General features: G+C 45.6%; 1 protein-coding gene across 4 annotated transcripts in view; it reads right to left on the bottom strand.

Moving 5' to 3' along the window:
- aebp2 (AE binding protein 2) overlaps nucleotides 1-23,313 on the bottom strand; it is a 169,451-nt gene that overhangs the window by 111,388 nt on the left and 34,750 nt on the right. For all 4 annotated transcript variants that reach the window (XR_011934088.1, XM_072471753.1, XM_072471754.1 and 1 more), the window contains exon 2: nucleotides 310-517. Coding sequence is in view for 3 of the 4 variants with exons in the window: in XM_072471753.1 (XP_072327854.1) it covers nucleotides 310-517 (208 nt within the window). In the remaining variant the exon portion in view is untranslated. The remainder of the gene's footprint in view (nucleotides 1-309; nucleotides 518-23,313) is intronic.

Genomic DNA, 23,313 nt, shown 5'->3' with positions numbered 1-23,313 from the left:
TCACCGGATTATCTACTACCCAAGCAAGGGTAGTAAGACTTCATGCAGCACAAATATAAAATATTACTTGTGTAACCATGATTAAATCAAAAACCAATGAGCAATCTACAATCTCGTCAGTAACACAAGTAATTTTAACCGACATCTAAACATAAATGAAGCAATTCAATTCAAAAGCACAATTGTGGTTGACAAGTACCCAATTTCTAATAAATGTATTCTCAAGTATCCACTACAGGCCTCATTAATAATTACATTTTACCTTGTCAATTAGCTAGCTAAAGGAATAAAGAGAAAAGAAAAACAGACCCCTCCACGTTGCCCATCCACATGTATTGAACGGATGTGATCTGCCAAATCTGGACTGGAGCTGAAACTGGTATGGCATTGGTCCCAGCAGCAGTTGTAAGTGATATTCTTTCCTGATGAAGCAGTACTTCCATGACCATTTATCAGCGCAGGAGTAGAGCGTCCACTGGAGATGGTACTGTCCATATCCATTAAGGTGCTGCTGATACTTTGAAGAAAAAGCAGTATTTTTAATAGAGTGCAAGATAACATTCACCTAGAATACATAATGAAATATTGTATGAATAAAGATATTCACCCTTCACTGGAATCTCTCTCTTGGTACGCTTACAGCAGACTTGTCAAAGTAGTCGCATTTGGAAAATGGGTATCATGGCAAGTATAGAATGTAAAAATTCAAAATGTAGTAAGGGAATCAAGAAAACCATGGGATCACAGCTGGAGTTGTGTGCAGCTTTGCACTCCACATTATGGGAATTATAGCGTAGGCTCAGCAATTTGCTGTCTGGTATTAGGAAATGCAAATATAAAGTCTTGAAAAACTGTAGTTGTTTTTAATACATTATTGAAAGGTTAAGGGTGATTTTGACAAGAGCGCTTAGAAGTTGCAAAAGAATGGGACAGAATAAATCAACTGTTTCCAGGTGGTTAAGCGCCTGGAACAAGGTGCCATAGATTTTCTTAAAAAATAAGATTTAGGACAAAGAACCAATGAATTTTCCTTTTCCAGAAGGTTGTACCACTAAAATTTATCATTGTAGCAGAGACAATGTCAAGTTTTAAGACTTGCTAGATGGTTGTGGGAAAGACGGGGGAGGTGGGCCCAAGCAAAGGACTATGGAATCAGAGCAAGCAAGTGGGATTAGGACCAGTGTGCGGGGAACAAATAACGCTGGCTGGTTGGGACAAAAATCTGTCGTCATATTATAATTTCTATGTAATTTGAGGAATTTTGAAACACAACCAATCAAATTAAAATAATATATTTAAATTCTAACTAATTTCACAGTGATCTTAAGTGTTGCAGTATCCAATTCCTGCCATTAGTTTGAGACATTTAAATTATCAAATGCTTTTACTATTATTAATCGTTTAAAATAACAAAGCGCCTTAGCCCAAATGTTCCAGTTTTTACTGGTAAACATCAAGTTAAATAAGGTTAACGATTTGCTTTTCGCTAGCCATTTCACAATTTCATTCTTTTGGCTGTAATCACAGGTCATTCACTAGATTTATGACATGAACTGCAACTCTGCATTGCTAAAAGCCACAATCAATGTAATCGGTGAACAAGAAGTAGAAGATTTAAGTAATTACTAACTAGCTCAATACTACCCACAAATGGTTATAAAATAGGGGTGTGGCGCATGTTACACCACCCAAGGCTCTAATGAAATATAATACTTGCCCGAAATGAAAACCTGCTGGAAAATAAACCTGCAGGATAATTCATCCATCTTTTGTCCAACTCAACAGCACTGTTTAAGCTTTTTTTTATTTTTAAATGGTTGAGGATGCACATGGGAGACACAGAGCATTAATGCAGGATCTGCATAGGGGAAACTTCAAATTTAATTAATGTACTTCACTGGAGACTCTCAGGACAGGTAGAATATGCTGAAGGCACTGATTAAAGATTGCAACTTATCAGCACTAATCTTTATCATGTATATTGATAAAATTAAGGGGAAGAATTGATATTTAAGAGACAACATTTACACTAGTCTGTAGCCAGAAAACCAATACTACTGGGTGAGTCATCGTTGACAAGAAACCAGAAAGGAGGTCACTAACTAATGTATTACTCTATGACAGCAGAACGACATTCTACTTGGAAACAACTGGTGTAAGTGCAGCATCCAAACCCTGCACAGCTTACTTCAGGCAGTAAACTTGACTCATTTTTGAGAACACCATGGAAATCATACAACAGGCAGGTTTCACGACTTGGCTGCTCTTTCATCTAAAAATTATGGTATGTCTGTGATTTTCTTCTCAAATCACGTCAATAGCTTCCACGGGTCAACTATGTTTTTTTTTAAAAAGTAGCAGTAAAACCTGTACAATTCTCTTTACAACACAAAAGGGGTTGGCTTCTGCACATCCCCATTTGTTCAACTTCAATGAAGAATGCAAGAGGGCATGCAAGGAGCAGCACCAGACATAACTCAAAGTGAAGCTGTTACAACACAGGACTACCTGTATGCCAAACAGCACGCAATAAACAGAACTAAGCAATTTCACACAACCGTTCAGACCTAAGCTCTGCAGACTTGCCACATTCAACGGTGGCAGACAATTTAACAACTCACTGGAGGAGGATGTTCTACAAATATCCCCATCCTCAAAGATGGAGGAGCTGAGCACATCTGTGCAAAAAGATAAAGCTGAATCATTTGCAACACATGTTCAGCCAGAAGTGCCAAGTGGATGATCCATCTCAACTTCCTCCGGATGTCCGAGGCGTCACAGACGTCAGTCTTCAGATGTCAAATTGATTCATTCCACATATCAAGAAACACTGAATACTGCATGACTATTGGCCCGACCAATACTCCAGCAATAGCACTTCATAAAAAGTGTACTGAAAGGATCGAAGCCCTAGAAAATGGAACGCGAAGGAAGAACCTTCGGATACTGGGTCTCCCTGAGGGTGTGGAAGGAGTGGACTGTGGAGCGTACGCAAGTACGATGCTGAGCTCACTGATGGGTGCTGAGGCCCGTACGGGCCCCTTGGAGGTGGAGTGGGCAAATCGGATTCCGGCGAGAAGACCAAAAGCGGGAGAACCACCCAGGGCGATAATCGTGCGATTTTACCGCCTTAAGGATAGAGAAGAGGTCCTGAGATGGGCTAAAAAGGTGCAGAGTAGCAGATGGGAGAATGCAGTGGTACGGGTATACCAGGATTGGAGTGCGGAGGTGGCGAGAAGGAGGGCGAGCTTCAACCGAGCCAAAGAGGTGTTGCATAAAAGGAAGGTGAAGTTCGGGATGCTGCAGCCGGCAAGACTATGGGTCACGTATCAGGAGAGACACCATTATTTCGAGACGGCGGAGGAAGCATGGACCTTCATCAAAGAGGAGAAATTGGATCGGAACTGAGGGTCTGATGCTGCAGGAAATGTTATTGTTAATGTTATGGTTGAAGTTAATTGAGAAGTAAATTGGGAAGGGGGGAGACATTGGGGAAATGTGGGCGCCGGTGAGGGGGGAAAGACAGGACATAGTAGGAGAATGGGGAAGGGGAGGGGGAGGGGAAAGGGAGCTGCGCCATCAGAGGCGGGTCAGGTAAAGGGATGTTCCCGCGCCAGAAAGAATAAGGCGGGAAGACAGGCGCAAGGCGGATGGGAGTTCCCCACACGGGGGGGTCGAGGAGTGAGCAGGAGTAGCCGGGGTCAGTTGAAGTCAGCTGACTTACGGAAGTAATATGGGGGGAGCAATCATGCTAGAAAGAGATCTAGCGGGGAGGGGGGGGGGGGGGGGGAGGGAGGGACAACTGGGTTGCTGCTGCGGAAATCCAAACGGAAATGGCTAAAGAGTGCGTGGGCGGGGATGGTGTGCGACGCTGGGGCGGGATATGGGACTGGCCTAGAGAAGGTAATGGCTAGTCGACACGGGAGGGGGGCAGGTAGCCCCTTAGTGAGGCTGATCACGTGGAACGTGAGAGGCCTGAACGGACCGATAAAAAGGGCCCGAGTGCTCGCGCATTTGAAAGGACTAAGGGCAGACGTGGTTATGCTCCAAGAGATGCACCTAAAGGTGGCGGACCAAGTTAGGTTAAGGAAAGGATGGGTGGGACAGGTGTTCCACTCTGGACTGGACGCAAAGAATAGAGGGGTGGCCATTTTGGTGGGGAAACGGGTAGCATTTGAAGCAAAGAACATCGTAGCAAATAGCGGAGGTAGATATGTAATGGTGAGTGGCAGGCTGGAGGGAATGGAGGTCGTGTTGGTTAATGTGTATGCCCCAAACTGGGACGATGCGGGATTTATGAGACGGATGCTGGGGCGTATACCGGACCTGGAGGTAGGAAACTTGATTTTAGGAGGGGACTTTAATACGGTGCTGGACCCGGGGCTAGATAGATCCAGCTCAAGGACCGGAAGAAGGCCGGCAGCGGTCAAGGTACTTAAGGGGTTTATGGACCAAATGGGGGGAGTGGATCCATGGCGATTTCTTAGACCTAGGGCTAGGGTGTATTCCTTCTTCTCCCATGTCCATAAAGTGTACTCCCGGATAGATTTTTTTGTTTTGGGAAGGTCGTTGATCTCTTGGGTGGAAGAAGCTGAGTACTCAGCCATAGCGGTTTCGGATCATGCCCCACATTGGGTGGACCTGGAATTAGGAGAGGAAAGGGAGCAGAGAACACTCTGGCGATTAGATGTGGGACTGATGGCGGATGAGAGAGTGTGTGGAAGAGTGCGGGGGTGTATTGAGAGATACCTGGAGGTCAATGATGACGGCGAGGTCCCTGTGGGAGTGGTATGGGAAGCACTAAAAGCGGTGGTCAGAGGAGAGCTGATCTCCATTGGGGCCCACAAAAGGAAAACAGAGGCCAAGGAAAGGGAAAGATTACTGGGGGAGATTTTAAGGGTGGATAGGGAATTTGCAGAGACCCCGGAGGAGGAATTGTACAGGGAGAGGAGACGACTCCAGACGGAATTTGACCTTCTGACCACCAGAAAGGCGGAGGTACTGTGGAGGAAGGCACAGGGGAGGAGGTATGAATATGGGGAAAAGGCTAGTCGCCTGTTGGCTCATCAATTGCGAAAGAGGGCAGCAGCGAGGGAGATAGGAGGAATTAGAGACGAAAGGGGAGACACGGTGCGAAGGGCAGGAAAGATAAATGAGGTGTTCAAGACCTTCTATGAGGAACTGTATAGGTCTCAACCCCCAGAGGGAGAGGAGGGGATGCGGCAGTTCCTGGGCCAATTGAGGTTCCCGAAAGTGGAGGAGCGGGGGGTGGTAGGCCCGGGGCACCGATTGGGGTGGACGAGGTTATTAAGGGATTGGGAAGCATGCAAGCAGGGAAGGCCCCAGGACCAGACGGGTTCCCGGTGGAGTATTACAGAAAATATGTGGACTTGTTGGCCCCGTTGATGGCGAGGACGTTCAATGAGGCCAGGGAAGGGGGGACTCTACCCCCGACAATGTCGGAGGCGACGATATCGCTAATTTTGAAGAGGGACAAAGATCCGTTGCAGTGCAGGTCCTATAGATCTATTTCACTATTGAACGTTGGCACCAAATTGCTGGCAAAGGTACTGGCATCGAGGATAGAGAACTGTGCCCCGGGGGTGGTGCACGAAGACCAGACAGGGTTCGTAAAAGGGAGACAACTGAATGTTAACGTGCGACGACTATTAGGGGTGATAATGATGCCCCCAGTGGAGGGGGAGGCAGAGATAGTGGCGGCAATGGACGCAGAGAAGGCATTTGATAGGGTGGAGTGGGAGTATTTATGGGAAGTGTTAAGGAGGTTTGGGAACGGGTTTATTAGCTGGGTTAGACTTCTTTATGGGGCTCCAACGGCAAGCGTAGTTACAGGTCGACATAGATCGGAGTATTTCCGACTATATAGGGGAACAAGACAGGGATGCCCGCTGTCTCCATTGTTGTTCGCGTTGGTAATTGAACCTCTGGCCATGGCGTTGAGAGACTCCAGGAAATGGAGAGGGGTGATTAGAGGGGGAGAAGAACACCGAGTCTCATTATACGCGGATGACCTATTGTTATACGTGTCGGACCCAGCGGGGGGGATGATAGAGGTTATGCGAATTTTGAGGGGGTTCGGGGATTTCTCGGGGTATAGGCTAAACATGGGGAAGAGTGAATTATTTGTGATACATCCAGGGGACCAGAGTAGAGAGATAGAAGGCTTGCCTCTAAGGAAAGTGGAAAGAAACTTCCGATACCTGGGGATTCAGATCGCTAGGAGCTGGGGAACCTTGCACAGACTTAATCTGACACGGTTGGTAGAACAAATGGAGGAGGACTTCAAGAGGTGGGACATGCAGCCTCTATCGCTGGCGGGCAGGGTGCAAGCAATTAAGATGATGGTCCTCCCGAGGTTCTTATTTGTATTTCAATGTCACCCTATACTAATCACCAAGACCTTTTTTAATAAAATAGACAGGAGCATCACGAGCTTCGTGTGGGCAGGGAAAGTTCCGAGAGTAAGGAGGGGGTTCCTTCAGCGTAGTAGGGACAGAGGAGGATTGGCACTACCGAACTTGGGCGATTACTATTGGGCCGCCAATGTGGCAATGATACGTAAATGGATGGAGGGTGAGGGAGCGGCGTGGAAAAGACTGGAGAGAAAGTCCTGTAAAGGGACGAGGTTAGAGGCGCTGGTGACGGCGCCTCTACCGATCTCACCTAAAAAGTTTACCACGAACCCGGTGGTGGTGGCAACGGTGAATATCTGGGGACAGTGGAGGCGACAGAGAGGGGTGCGGGGAGCCCTGGTGGGGTCCCCAATCAGGAACAACCATAGGTTCGCCCCAGGAAGAATGGATGGAGGATTTCAGAGCTGGTACCAGTTGGGAATTAGGAGGGTGGGAGATGTATTTATAGATGGGACTTTTGCGAGCTTGGGAGCATTGGAGGAAAAGTATAAGTTGCCCCGGGGAAATTTCTTGAGATATATGCAGGTGAGGGCGTTTACTAGACAACAGGTGAGGGAATTTCCGTTGCTCCCGACACAGGGGATACAGGACAGGGTGCTTTCAGGGGTGTGGGTCGGAGAGGGCAAGGTGTCAGAGATTTACCGAGAGATGAGGGAAAGGAGGAGGAGTCGGTGGGCGAACTAAAAGGAAAGTGGGAAGAAGAACTAGGGGAGGAGATAGAGGAGGGTATGTGTGCTGATGCCCTAAGCAGGGTAAATTCCTCTTCCTCATGCGCCAGGCTTAGCCTGATTCAATTCAAGGTGCTACATAGAGCACACATAACGGGAGCAAGATTGAGCAGGTTCTTTGGAGTGGAGGACAAATGTGGGAGGTGTGGCGGGAGCCTGGCAAACCAAGCACATATGTTTTGGGCGTGTCCGGCACTGGAAGGGTATTGGAAGGGAGTGACGGGAGTGATTTCGCGGGTGGTGAAGGCCCGGGTCAAACCAGGCTGGGGGTTAGCTCGATTTGGAGTTGCGGAAGAGCCGGGAGTGCAGGAGGCGAAAGAGGCCGATGTTGTGGCCTTTGCGTCCCTAGTAGCCCGGAGCAGAATCCTACTCATGTGGAAGGAGGTGAAACCCCCCGGACTGGAGGCCTGGGTAAATGATATGGCGGGGTTTATTAAACTGGAGCAGATAAAGTTTGCCCTGAGAGGATCGGCTCAAGGGTTCATCAGGCGGTGGCAGCCATTTCTCGACTACCTAGGGGAACGTTAGAGGGAAGACAGATGACCAGCAGCAGCAACCCAGGGGGAAGGGGGGGTTAGTTTAATTTAGGTCCAAGATAAAGGGGTTTTGTTACTTGTGTCTTGTTAAAAATGTCTGTATTGTTATTGTTGCGTTTGCTTTGTAAGAGGGGAAAAATTGTTGTTTGGGAAAAAAATTTCAATAAAACATATTTTAAAAATAAAATAAATACTCCAGCAATAGTACTGAAGACTTGTGGGTCAGAATTTGCCATGCTCCCAGCCAAGCTGATTCAGAACTGTACAGCACTGGCATCTCTCGGCAATGTGGAAAATTAACAAGCTACATCCTGTACACAAAAAAGGTCAAATCCAACTTGACCAATTACCACCCCATCAGTCTACTGTCTACCATCATTAAATTGATGGAAGGGGTCAAAAACAGTGCTATCAAGCGGTATACTTCATTGACACTACGTCTTGAGTTCCGCCAGGGCCACTCAGCTCCTGACCTCGTTGCAGCCTTGGTTCAAACATGGACAAAAGAGCTGAAATCCAGGGGTGAGGAGAGAGTGATTGCCCTTGAAATCAAGGCAGCATTTGACAGAGTGGAACATTATAGAATTTCATAGAATTTACAGTGCAGAAGGAGGCCATTTGGCCCATCGAGTCTGCACCGGCTCTTGGAAAGAGCACCCTATCCAAGGTCAACAGCTCCACCCCACACAACACTAAGGGCAATTTTGGACACTAAGAGCAATTTATCATGGCCAATCCACCTAACCTGCACATCTTTGGACTGTGGGAGGAAACCGGAGCACCCGGAGGAAGCCCACGCACACACGGGGAGGATGTGCAGACTCTGCACAGACAGTGACCCAAGCTGGAATCGAACCTGGGACCCTGGAGCTGTGAAGCAATTGTGCTATCCACAATGCTACCATGCTGCCCTTGAAGTATTATGGAGCCCTAATAAAACTGGAGTCAAATTTAATCAGTGGAAATCTCTCCAATGGTTGGGAGGTATGCCTGGCACAAAGTTTTGTCGTCGTCGGAGGTCAACCATCTCAGCTTCAGGACATTAATGCAGGAGATCCTCAGGGTATTGTCCCAGGCGCATCCGTCTTCAGATGCTTCATCAATGACCTTCCTTCCATCATAATGTCAAAAGTAGAGATGTTGCTGATGATTGCACAATGTTCAGCACCATTCGCGAATCCACAGATCCTGAAGCAGCCCATGTCCAACTACAGCAAGATCTGGACAATAGTCAGGCTTGGGCTGACAAGTGGAAACTAACATACATGCGACACAAGTGCCAGGCATTGAATGTCTCCAGCGAGAGACAATCTCACCATTGTCCCTTGATATTCAATGGCAATACCATTGCTGAACTCCCCACTATCAACATCAGGGAGGGGGGGGGGGGAGAGTGTGTGTGTGTGTGGAGAGGAGAGAGAGAGAGAACCATTGATAAAAAAACAAAACCGGAAAAGCCATACAAATACTGTGGCTATAAGAGCAAGCCAGAGGCGAAGAATCCTGCGGTAAGTAACTCACCACCTGACTCCCCAAAGCCCACCCACCAACTGCAAGACACGAGTCAAGAGTGTGATGGAATACTCTCCACCACTTGCCTGGATGCGTGCAGCTCCAACAACATTCAAGCAGCCCGACACAGGCAGCACGATGGGGCAGTGGGTTAGCCCTGTTGCCTCACGGCACCGAGGTCCCAGGTTCGATCCTGGCTCTGGGTCACTGTCCGTGTGGAGTTTGCACATTCTCCCCGTATTTGTGTGGGTTTCACCCCCACAACCCAAAGATGTGCAGGTAGGTGGATTGGCCACGCCAAATTGCCCCTTAAAAAGAAAAAAAAAGCCCAACACCACCCAGGACAAAGCAGCCGCTTGATTGCCGCCACATCTACAAATATCCATTCCTTCCATCACCGATGCACAGTAGCAACAGCATGCACCATCTACCAAATGCACTCAGGGAACTCATCAAGGCTACTGACTTAGGTAACAACTTCCAAACCTATGACTGCTACCATCTAGCGAGACAAGCGCAGCAGACACATGGGAACAGCAGTACCTGGAGTTCCCCTCCAAACCACTCACCATCCTGACCTGAAAATATATCATTCCTTAACTGTTGCTGGGTCAAAATCCTGGAACACCCTCCCCAACAGCACTGTGGGTTTACCTGCACCACATGGACTGCACAGTCAAAAGGGCAAGTCACCACTACCCCTTCAAGGGCAATTAAAAGAGCTGGTGTTGCCATATTGATCAAGGAATCAATTACTTCAATAAGGAGGGATGATATGTCAGAAGGGTCCTCAAATGAGACCATATGGGCAGCACGGTAGCATAGTGGATAGCACAATTGCTTCACAGCTCCAGGGTCCCAGGTTCAATTCCGGCTTGGGTCACTGTCTGTGCGGAGTCTGCACATCCTCCCAGTGTGTGCGTGGGTTTCCTCCGGGTGCTCCGGTTTCCTCCCACAGTCCAAAGATGCGCAGGTTAGGTGGATTGGCCATGATAAATTGCCCTTAGTGTCTAAAATTGCCCTTAGTGTTGGGTGGGGTTTCTGGGTTATGGGGATAGGTTGGTGTGGGCTTGGGTAGGGTGCTCTTTCCAAGAGCCGGTGCAGACTCAATGGGCCGAATGGCCTCCTTCTGCACTGTAAATTCTATGTAAAACCTAGAAACAAAAAAGGGGCAATCACATTGCTGGGAATGTACAATAGGTCACCAATCATTCAGGGAGAGATAGAAGGGCAGATATGAAGGTGAGAGTAATAGGGTAACAATAGTTGGGGATTTCAACTTCCCGAATATTAACTGGGATAGTCTAAGTGTGAAAGGCTTAGAGGTGTGGAGCTCTTAATGCAGCCAAAGCGCTTTGTGCCAGTACATAGAAAATCTTACAAAAGAGAGGGCAGTGCTGGACCTAGTTTTAGGGAATGAAGCAAGGCACGTAGTAGAAGTTTCAGTGGGCGAGCATTTTGGTGACAGTGACCATGCCTCAGTAGGATTTACGGTAGTTACGGAAAGAGACAAATATAAACTGGAAATAAAGGTTTGAAAGAGGGAGGGGGGCTGGCAACAATCGACCAGGTGCAGCTGTGTTGGGTGCTTTGGTTCAGTGGAACACAGACAGGCTACCAACACTTAAAATAGAACAACACTATTTTATTAAGTTAGAAACTGTTGAACATACTTATCACTGTGGGTTAATACGATGTTAGATTAAACTAAAGACCTATGCCTATCCTAATCAGTTTATGCACTCAGCACATGGTGAAGATCTGTGCTGTAAGCTCTGTCCATCTGAGAGGCTGCATCCCGAATGAGTGGGAAAACTGATGCCCTCTGTCTTTATAGTGAGTGTGCTCTAACTGGTGATTGGCTTCGGTGCTGTGTGTGTTGATTGGTCTTGCTGTGTGTCCATCAGTGTGTGTGTCTGCACCATGATATACTGGTGTATATTATGACAGCTACTTGCAGGAAATTCTACATCAGAGCAATGGTATTCATTCAAAAACGAAAGAGAGAGAACTGGATCGACATGTTCACGTAAAGTGTAGGGTGACAAGTCCAGAGAATCCTAGATGTCATGGGGTATCCAGGGTTAGCTAAGGAAATAAAGGCACGCTTATGGCAAATACAGAGTGCTGAAACCATTGGAAGCCATGGAGAAGTAGAGTGCACAGGGGGTGGCAGGTGAAATAAAGGAAAATCCGACCAGGGAAAGAATAGGGCCCATTAGGGGCCAACGTGGCAATGTGCTGAAGCAAGAAGAGTTGGGAAGGTTTTAGATGAGTGCTTTACATCTTTAATAATAATAATCTTTATTAGTGTCACTAGTAGGCTTACATTAACACTGCAGTGAAGTTACTATGAAAATCCCCTAGTCACCACACTCCGGCACCTGTTCGGGTACACTGGGAGAATTCAGATTGTCCAATTCACCCAACAAGCACATCTTTCAGGACTTGTGGGAGAAAAACAGGCACACTGAGGAAACCCACGCAGACACACGGAGAACGTGCAGACTCCACTGTGTTCACGATGGAGAAGGTCAATTTAGGTGTAAAAATCATGAAGGGTTGACTGTGCTGTCCTTGAACAAATTAACATTGAGGGTGAGGCAGTATTAACGGTTTTGGTGGTTTGACAAGTGGATAAATCCCCAGGCCCAGGTGAGATGTGTCCCAGACTGCTGTGGGAGACAAGGGAAGAGATTACCGAGGCTCTGACAACAAATTTCAAACCATCTCTGGCCAAAGGAGATGTGACAGAGGACTGGAGGACAGCTAATGTGGTAGCATTATCCAAGATGGGAAGTAGGAAGAAAAAAGGCCAGTGAGTCTAACTTTAGTGGTAGGGAACCTATTGGAAGAAGTTCGTAGGGACAGAATCAATCTCCACTTGGGGAGGCAAAGATTAATCAAGGATAGCCAGCATGGTTTTGTCAAAGGGAGATTATGTCTTACAAATTTGATTGAATAATACGATGAGGTGACTCAGTGTGTAGATGATGGTAGTGCAGTTGGAAGTAGTAGTCTACATGGACTTCAGTAAGACTTTTGCCAAGGTCGTGCATTGGAGACTGGTCAAGAAAGTAAGAGTCCGTGGGATCCAGGGCAATTTGACAAATTTAATCCAAAAGTGGCTTTGTGGCAGAAGGTAGAGGTCGACGGCTTTTTGCAACTGGAAGCCAGTGCCCAATGGTGTTTCGCAGTGATCAGTGCTGGGTCCCTTGCTGTTTAGATCATAAGACATAGGAGCAGAATGAGGCCATTCAGCCCATCGCGTCCAATCCGCCATTCAATCATGGCTGATATGTTTCTCATCCCCATTCTCCTGCCTTCTGCCCATAACCCCTGATCCCCTTATTAATCAAGAACCTATTACAAGCCCACTGACTCCCACAGCTATCTGGACTGCAGCTCTTTGCACCCTACACCCTGTAAGGACTCCATCCCTTTCGCTCAGCTCCTTTGCCTCCGTCGCATTTCCGATGATGCCACTTTCCAAAGTGGTGCTTCGAAAATGTGTTCCTTCTTCCTCAACGGTGATTTCCCACCTACAGTTGTTGACAGGACCCTCTAAAGCGTGCGGTCCATCTCCCGCGCCACTACCCTCGCCTCCTCCCTCCCAGAACAAGGCTGGAGTCCCCCTCATTCTCACATTTCACCCCACCAGCCTCAGTATACAAAGCATAATCCTCCACCAACTCCTGTGTGATGCCATCACCAAACACATCTTTCCTTCACTCCCTGTCAGCATTCCGCAGAGACTGTTCCCTTTGAGATAATCTAGTCCTCTCCTCCAGCATACCCAACACCTCTCCCATCACCCATGGCACCTTCCCATGCAATCGCAGAAGGTGTAGCACCTGCCCCTTTACCTCTTCCATGCTTAACATCCCAGGCCCAAAACACTCATTCCAGGTTAAGCATTGTTTCACTTGCACCTCTTTCAATTTGGTCTATTGCATTCGCTGCTCCCAGTGTGGTCTCCTCTATATCGGAGTGACCAAACGTAAACTACGTGATCGCTTTGCTGAGCACCTTCGGTCTGTGCGCATTCAGGATCCTGACTTTCCCATTGCTTGCCATTTTAACACATTACCCTGCTCCCATGCCCACATGTCTGCCCTTGGCCTGCTGCAATGTTCCAGTGAAGCTCAACGCAAACTGGAGGAAAAGCATCTCATCTTCCGGTTAGGCATGCTACAGCCTTCCGGTCTCAACATAGAATTCAACAACTTCAGATGATTAGCTGTACCCCACCTCGACCCCTTGGTTTTCATGCCATTTCATTTTAAATGTCATTTATCTTTTATTTTTCTTATCCCCTCTCCTTACCTTTTTTCCCCTTTGCTTCCCACTTTCCCCTTACATCTATCACAGCTTACCCTCTGATTTTAGTTCCTCTGCTGTTTGGCCTTTCACATCTTTTATTACTCTCTGGTAACTACCTTGAGCACTCTTTTCCCTTGATTTCTGTGGCTATTAGCACTCTTTTCCCTTGGTTTCTGTGGCTATGACTCACCTTTCATTCCCTCACTCCACAGTATAAATATCTCCCACTTTCTATGCCTTTTAGCTTTGACAAAGGGTCACCTGGATTCAAAACTCTTTTCTTTCCCAACAAATGCTGCCAGACCTGCTGAGATGTCCAGCATTTTCTCTTTTGGCTTCAGATTCTAGCACCCGCAGTAATTTGCTTTTAATCAAGAACCTATCTAGCTCTGTCTTAAAGACACTCAGCGATTTGGCTTCCACTGCCTTCTGCAGAAGAGTTCCACAGATTCACCACCCTCTGGCTGAAGAAATTCCTCATCTCAATTTTAAAGGACTGTCCCTTCAGTCTGAGGCTCTGCCCTCGGGTTCTAGTTTTCCAACTAGTGGAAACATCCTCTCCACGTCCACTCTATCCAGGCCTCTCACTTTCCTTTAAGTTTCAATAAGATCCTCCCACATCCTTCTTAACTCCAATGAGTACAGGCCCAGAGTCCTCAAACACTCTTCATATGGCAAGCTCACAATTCCAGGAATCATTCTTGTGAACCTCCTCTGGACCCTTTCCAAGGCCAACACATCCTTACTTAGATACGGGGCCCAGAATTGCTCACAATACTCAAAATGGGGTCTGACCAGATCCTTATGCAGCCTCAGAAGTACATCCCTGCTCTTGTATTCTAGCCCGCTTGACATGAATCCTAACGGACAACTGAACCTGCATGTTAACCTCAAGAGAATCGTGAACTAGGACTCCCAAGTCCCTTTGTGTTTGTGATTTCCTAAGCCTTTTCCCATTTACAAAATAGTCTGTGCCCCCATTCTTCCTAACAAAGTGCATAACATCACACTTTTCCCCATTGTATCCTAACTGCCACGTCTTTGCCCACTCTCCTAGCCTCTCCAAGTCCATCTGCAGTTTGTAATGTACATTAATGATCTGAATGTAAATGCAGGAAGTATGATCAATAAGTTTGCAGATTACACAAAAATCGGTGGGGTGGTAAATAGTGAGGAGGATTACAGGAGGATAGAGATGGCTGTTAAATGGGCAGAGCAGTGGCAAATGGAATTTAACCATGAAAAGTGGTAAGTAATGCATTTTGGGAGGACTAACAAAGCAAGGGAACATGCAATGAATGGTAGGACCCCAGGAAACACAGAGGATCAGAGAGGGACCTTGGTGTGCATGTCCATAAAACCCAGAAGACAGCAGGACAGGTAGTTACGGTAATTAAGAAGGCATATGGGGTACTTGCCTTTATTAACCAAGACATAGGGAGTTTATGATAGGAGCTGGATAAAACTCTGGTTAGGCTACAGCTGGAGGACTGTGTGCTGGTCTGGTCACCACACTAAAGGAAGGAAGTGGACAATCTCAGCAGATCTGACAGCATCTATGGAGAGAAAAGGAAGCCAACCTTTCGAGTCTGGATGACAGTCATCCAGGCTCGAAACATTAGCCTATTCTTCTGTCCATTAGCCTATTCTTCTGTCCACAGATGCTGTCAGACCTGCTGAGATTGTCCAGTATTTTGATTTGATTTGATTTGATTGTCACATGTACCAAAGTACAGTGAAAAGTATTTTCCTGTGGCCAAGGGAACGTACACAGTATGTACATAGATGACAAAAAAGAATAATCAACAGAGTACATTGACAAAGCGATTGGTTACAGTGCGGAACAAGGGGGCTGGGGTTGTTTTCCTTTGAGCAGGGAAGATTGATTGAGGTGTATAAAATTATGAGGGGCATGGATAGGGAGGATCATTTCCCCACAGCGGATGGTTCAATAATCAGGGGCTTAGATTTAAGCTAATGGACAGATTTAGAAGGGATTTGAGAAGAAACTTTTTCATCCAGAGGGAGGCAGGATTCTGGAACTCACTGCCTGAAAGGGTGGTAGAGGCGGGAATCCTCAACATTTAAGTATTTAGATGAGCACTTGAAATGCCATAGCATACAAGGCTACAGACCAAGTGCTAGAAAATAGGTACTTGATGGCCGACATGGGCTCGATGGGCCTCTGTGCTGTAAAAACTCTGGGAAAAAGAACTCTTTTAAAAAAACGAAGAGAATTTGGCCTTGAGAAGATCAGACTCTCTAGTTTTGATCAGATTTACTTACATTCAAAATAAGAAAATAGGGTTCCTTTTAAAAGTAAATTGCTTTGGTAACTTGCTCATTTCTAACTTCAGAGTTAAAAGCAGCCTAATTTCAAAATTGCTTTTTCTTTCCTTGAACATTTGGTCCAGAAGAGCATAGCAGCTACAATTCTGCCAAAGCAAAATACAGTCGATGCTGGAAATCTCAAAACAGAAAATGCTGGAAATGTTCAGCGGGTTTGGCAGCATATGCAGAGACAAAAAAATTAATGTTTCAGATTGATAATGCTGTCAGAATTGGAAAAGGTCAGGGCGGCACAGTGGTGCAGTAGTCAACACTTCTGCTTCAAGGTGCAGAGGAACCGGGTTCGATCCTGGCTCACTGTCATTGTGGAGTTTGCATATTCTCCCAGTGTCTGTGTGGGTCTCACTCCCACAACCAAAGATGTGCAGGGTAGGTGGATTACCACACCAATTTGCCCCTTAATTGGCATTTAAAAAAAATAAAAATTAAGAATTGGAAAAGGTTAGCGATGTAGCAAGTTTTAAGCAAGTAGAGGGGCAGGGAAAGGGGTAAGAGATTAGAGAAGATCTGTGATAGGATGGAAGGCAGAAGGGATTAAATAACAAATCGATGGCAAAGGGGAATGGTTACGAGAAAATAAGTAAAAGATGCACCTAGAACAAATGGAAATAGCAGAAACAACAGCTGCTATCCAATAAAACAGGAGATGAGGGTTACAATCTCAAATTGTTGAGCTTGCCAGTTTGACAGAATGTAATAACAGTGTCAAAAATCCAGACTGAAAGGCAGAGAGGCTATTTGTAAGGAGGCCGTATCGCAGCATGGGTAACTGGGTAATGAGGACAACATCTGTATAATTTATACTTTATTTAAAAGTAGAATAGCAAGCACTGAGGAAAGGTTGAAAGATCTATTGAAAGGAAGAGAAGATAGTGACGATAATTCAGATGATATTGTAGGATACTCCTATTACAAATAGTAAGTCTCTAGTACCTACAATTATAGAAAAATACAGGACAAAAAGAGGTAATGTGGCCCATTGGCAGTGCCAATTCTTTGCAAGAACTATCTAATTAGTCCCATTCTCCTGTTTTTCACCATAGCCCAGCAAAACTTTCCTTTCCAAGTATTTATTCAATTTCCTTTTGAAAATTACTGAATCTGTTTCCACAATTCTTTCAAGCAGTGTATTCATATCATACACTTCTTATTCCCCCACCCTTTTGATCCCTCTACTCTTTTGCCAATTACCTTATAGCTATGCCTTCTGGTTGCCAAACTTCATGTCGCAAATGTTTCTCCTTATTTATTGTATGAAAACCCTTGCAACATTTGAACAACTGTCAGATCTCCCTTAATCATTTTCTCTCCAAGAGAACAACCCCAATTCTCCAGAGGTGTAGTAAAGGAGAGCAGTGATAAAGAAATTTGAGGATCCAAATGGTGTGACTATTGTGTCCTTTTCATTGATAATGTGGAATATTCTCAGGAAGACCAAGATTGGTGCAAGAGAGATGTGCTACACTTGACCAAAGAAGGAACACCAATGCCTCTAAAAAAACCCAGAATTATGTAAACTAGATTTGGAAAGAGGGGGTGTGGTGAGGGCATTGAATTCCAAATATGGCTTTTTGAAGAGGGGAAATTAGGTAACAAGTCGGCGTGACAATAATGACCCAAATCCTCTGGTCAGTGTCAGAACCTGCGTCCAATGATGATAGGACAGAAAACACAGTGGGTAGCACCATTGCTTCGCAACTCCAGGGTCCCAGGTTCGATTCCCGACTTGGGTCACTGTCTGTGTGGAGTCTGCACATTCTCGTGTTCGCGTGGGTTTCCTCCGGGTGCTCCGGTTTCCGCCAACAAGTCCTGAAAGACGTGCTGTCAGGTGAATTGGACATTCTGAATTCTCCGTGTACCCGAACAGGTGCCGGAATGTGGCGACTAGGGGCTTTTCACAGTAACTTCATTGCAGTGAAGTATGCCTACTTGTGACAATAAAGATGATTATTATTAGGATAGGGTGGCAGCTGGGTGTGATGGGTGGGGAGCAAGTTGGGGGTCAGTGGGGAGTGGTGGGGGTCAGTGGTATAGTTACCCGTGAGTTAGACTGCGACTTTTCTGTCCAACATTTCCTGGGTTAATATTCAGGCAAACCTAATTCATAGTCAGTGTCATTTTCGGAGGGTCCCGGGGAATTGCCCAAAGTTCAACCTTCCCAAACAATTTCCAGAGTCAGTGCATCGAGACCTCTGCAAATCCTGATGGAAACCTTGGGCTACAGGAAGATCTGGGTCTTGAAGCAGAGTGCAGAAAAAGATCCATCCAGACCCTGCACAGCAGAAAATTGTCTTGGTCTTTTATAAGCTGAGGTTGTGCAGTTTAAAAACTGCTGGGTTGGACGATGATTAGATTGGCATTGATTGCAGGAAAGCAGGAGGGGTCTAAATCAGTTAGATCAGGTTCAACTACGTGCTAAATTCACGAGAAACAGACACCAGGTGACATGTTGCCAGTTAATTTGCCCAAAACAGGCACTATAGTAAGGGATTACAAAATAGTTGGAAATAGCATCATAGAATCTATAGTGCAGAAGGAGGCCATTCAGTTGAAGCAGTAGGGTAGCAATCAATCCTTTATTAACATTCACAGTAAACAGTAGGGAAAAGGAATCAGAAGTGGAATATCTTCCCCAACCATACAAATTAGTAGGCCATTCAGCCCCTTAAGCTTGCTATTTAATAAGCCCCTATTTAATAAAATGTTGGTTGATCCGATTGTGGCCTCAATTCCATTCCCCCTAACCCTAAAAAACGTTGACACCCTGGGCAGAATTAAGTTGAGGGGAATGCAAGGAGGCTTCAAGGTGATTTAGATAAGTTGAGTGAGTGGGCAAACACATGGCAAACGCAGTACAATGCGCTAACTGTGGAAGATATACACTTCAGCATTAAAAAAAAGATTATCCAAAAGGCGATATCTTGGGAAGCGTGAATGTACCAAGGGATCGGATTGTCCTTGTACACCAGTCAATAAAAGTGGAGAGCCATGTGCAGCAAGCAATTAGGAAGGCAAAGGGTATGATGGCCTTCATTGCAAGAGGATTTGAATTCAGAAGTAGATGTCTTACTGCAGTTATACATGGTCTTGGTGAGAACACACCTGGGGGTACTGCATGGAGTTTTGGTCTCCCTACCTAAGAAAGGATATATTTGCCATCAAAGGAGTGGGGCGGAGGTTCACTAGGCTGATACCGGGGTTGGCGGTCCTCCAAGGAGAGATTGGTTTCTGGGCCTGTATTCGCTGGAATTTAGAAGGACGAGAGGAGACCTGATTGAAACGTATAAAAATTCTACAAGGCTGGGCAGACTAGATGCAGGGTGTTTTCCGTGGTTGGGGAATCTAGAACCAGGGGATGGTCTCAGGATACAGGATAAACCATTTAGGACTGAGATTAGGAAAAACTTCTTCACTCAGGGTAGTGAACTGGTGGAATTCTCTACCACTGAAAGCGATGGAGACAACATATTCAAGAACATAGAACGTACAGTGCAGAAGGGGGCCATTCGACCCATCGAGTCTGCACCGACCCACATTAAGCCCTCACTTCCACCCTACCCCGTAAACCTAATAACCCCTCCTAGCCTTTTTGGTCACTAAGGGCAATTTATCATGGCCAATCCACCTAACTTGCATGTCTTTGGACTGTGGGAGGAAACCGGAGCACCCGGAGGAAACCTACGCAGACATGGGGGGAACGTGCAGACTCCGCAGACAGTGATCCAGCGGGGAATCAAACCTGGGACCCTGGCGCTGTGAAGCCACAGTGCTATCCACTTGTGCTACCGTGCTGCCCTAAAAAAATTTTAAAATTAAAATTAAAGAGGTAGGTAATCTTTTAGATTTTAATTGCATCAAGGGGTATGGGAGGAATATGGCATTGAGATCAAGGATCAGCCATGATCAAAGGCCGAATGGCCTACTCCTGCTCCTAGTTCATCAAGAATCTATCTACCTCTGCCTTAAAATTATTCAATGGTCCTGCCTCTAACACTGGGGAACAGAGTTCCAAAATTCACGACCCCTACTTCTCATTTACAGCTTAAATGCGAGACCCCTTATTTTTACATGGTGCCTCCCCATCCCCTTCCAGTTCTAGTCTCCTCCTCAGGAAAAACTTCTTTTCAGCATCCACCCTATCGTGTACTCTCAGGAACTTGAGTTTCAATAAGATCACCTCTTGATCTAATAAAGTCAAATGGATACAGGTCCAGCCTGTCCAACCTTTCCTCACAAGATCACACCTCCACCCGAGAAATCAATCTAGCGAATCTCCTCAGAATTGCTTTAACACATGCACATCCTTTCTTAAATGAGACTACATGTACACAGTGCTTCAGATGTGGTCTCACCAAAGTCCTGTACAACTGTAGTAAAACATCCCAACTTTTATATTCCATCCTCCTTGCAATAAATGACAACATCCCATATACCATTATAATCACTTGCTGTATCTGTGTGTTAATGTTTTGTGTTCATGTATAGGAAATTCAAATCCTTCTGCACCTCAAGAGTTCTGTCATTTCTGTCTATCTAAATAATATTTTTCGTGCCAAAGTGGAAAAGTTCATATTTTCTTCATCTGCCAATTCGTTGCCCACCAACTCAACCGGTGCCCCTTTGCCAACCCCTCAAAATCCTCTTCACAACTTCCTTTCAACATATCTTTGTTCCACCAGCAAACTTAGCAACTATACATTTGGTTCCTTCATCCAAGTCATTGATATAGATTGCAAATAGCTGAGGCCCCAGTACTGATCCCTGCGGCACTCCACTCATCGCAAATAGCCAACCCAAAAATGACCTATTTATGCCTGCTCAGTTTCCGGTTAACTCGCCAATCCTCTATCCAATCTAATATTTTATCCCAGACACCATGAACTCTTACTGTATGTAGTAATCTTTGATGTGGCACCATGTCAAATGCCTTCTCAAAATTTAAGTACACCACATCCACAAATTCCCCTTTATTCCTGTAGTGGGTTACTTCCTTAAAGAAAATCTCTGGCTAATTTATAAGTGTCCCACTATAGCCTCTTTAATAATAAGATTTACTCACAAATATTAAGCTAAATGGCCTGTAGTTTCCTGCTGTTTCCCCCTTTTCTGGTTCGAGTCATGTTCACCATTTTCCAAGCTGATGGGACCTTGCCAGAATCTAGGGAATTTTAGAAAATTAAAACTGATGCATCCACTATCTCACTTTGAAGACTGCAGGACAAGTCCATCAGGACATGGGGACTTGTCAGCTTTTTGTTCTAATAGTTTTAATATCCTTTCCTTGGATTCCACCCCCCCCCCCCGATTCACAATTATTCCTGGGATGTTAATTGTATCCTCTACAGTGAAGGCAGATAATATCAATTCAACCACCATTTCCTTATTTTCCATTATTAATTCCCCATTCTCACTTTATAGAGGACCAATGTTTAACCGATTTCTTTGATTTAGGAGAAATGACATCTGAATGCTGGAACACACTATAATGCAAATGACAGGAACTTTAGTAATTCCATTTGTCATTTTGCTGTACTGACAAATAATTTTAGTGCTCTTTTGCTTTTAAATATGTACAAAACAGATCCAACTGTACGTATCGAGTGGGAAGATATAAATTAATCATTCTCTTTTTGTCTTCAAATTTGAGTACTTTTTCATCCATTGCTGCCTTAGGCCATCACCTGCTACCTGTTTAATTCCAAACGCAAATGAAAAAAGTTCCCATGGTGATAATCCTGATAGCTCAAATGAAACTAGCAAATCATTTCATACTTCTCTGGTTTAGTCTCATACCCACCGTGTAGAGGGTGTAGAGGGTATACTGTGTTCTTATTCAAGGGTTATTCGGGACATTTTATATGCTAGTTGCAAACCAGCCCATAAACAATACTTTAAAAAGGATGGATCAAAGTTGTGATATTTGACAAAGCAGCCACAATATCAATTCAGCAATCATTTTGAAAACTTATAAGTCTCTGCTGCAGATATTTGTAGGATAGAAAACATTATTCATTACTTATGGGAGCAAAAGATCACAACAGAATGAAAATACTATTGGGACTGAGATGATTTAAAAATCCTTAACTCACAGTTGTGAATCGTTGGAATTCTCTATCCGAGTGCTGTGGGCGTTCTGTCAGAGTACATTAAAAACATAGATGACAATTTTTGGATCCCAAGAGGTACAGTAACATATTTATATAGCACCTTTAAATGTCCCAAGACACTGCACGGGAGCATTTTAAATTATGATACTGTACCACGCTAGGGGATTTTAGGTCAAATGACCAAAAGCTGGTCAAAGTGGTAGGCTTTAAGGAGCGTCTTAAATGCGAAAAACAAGGTGGAGGATTAAGGAGGCAATTTGAGTTGTTGGGGCCTAAGAAACTAAAGGCAAGGCCAGAGATGGTGGTGCAATTAAAATGGGGAACTGACAAGAAAAGAGGGGAACACATATCTTGGAGGGTTGTTGCGTAGAGTAGTCATTTTCAAACCCAGGGTCGTAACCTGCGAGTGGGTGTCGGGAGAGTCGGGGGGGGGGGGGGGGGCATGCGGTGCGGAGTTCCTGATCGCAGGGCCATATGTCACGGCGTTCCCGATCATGGCATGAAGTGTCCAATGGCACTACCGGCTTTCAGAATGCCAGCTGTCCCCTCAGCAGTATGCAGGCTTGGAGCCCAGAGAGGCAGAACGCCTCCTCCTGAAATTGCTGGAGTCTTCCTGTCTGGAGCAGCGGCAAAGAGCAGGTCATGTGCCCTGTACACGGACGTCAAGTGTTCTGGGCAGGTGAGAGAGCTTCCTCCATTTTGCAGCTGCCAGCAGTGCTGGTGTGAACTCCAGAGCCTCGAGTGAACAACCCAAGAAGCTGATAACATGAACAAAGCAGAATAAAGACAATTACTGGAGGTATGGTTATTAATTGTGCCACTGCAAATCAGAACTCAAAGTTCATGTGTGCTATATGCAGGGAAGCACTGGCAAATGAAAGTTTAAAACCCTCAAAACTGCAAAGACATTTGATGACTAAGCACGGTGAGTTTGAGGATAAACCTCTATTTTTTTTTTTTACAACGGATGCAGTGAGATCTTAAATCATCAGCTGAAGTCATTATCAGAAATATAGCGTTGTATAACAAAGTGAGATCATGCGGACCAAGCAGGCACAACGGTCACGGTAAAGTGAAAATGGTGGGTCGCAACAGTTGCCAGACGTGGGTCCCGAAGGATGGCCATTTGGTAAAAATGGGTCCGGGCGACTTCCGGTGGCGTGGGCAAGCAGGGCGGCCGCAATAACAAGAGCTCCCGCCGGTGGCCGCGATTCGCGGCGATTTCGGGGAAATCCCCGAGTCTTCACGCGCCCCCTGACTATCATCGGCCTTTGGGGCCGCCACGAGCAGCCAGCGGGGCCGGTTTAAAAACCGGCGAAGAACC

The sequence above is a fragment of the Scyliorhinus torazame genome, chromosome 13 (assembly GCF_047496885.1).
Source record: "Scyliorhinus torazame isolate Kashiwa2021f chromosome 13, sScyTor2.1, whole genome shotgun sequence".
In the NCBI taxonomy this organism is placed as follows: Eukaryota; Metazoa; Chordata; class Chondrichthyes; order Carcharhiniformes; family Scyliorhinidae; genus Scyliorhinus; species Scyliorhinus torazame.
Note: the sequence above shows the minus strand (reverse complement) of the source record. Positions and strands in the feature narration are given on the sequence as shown.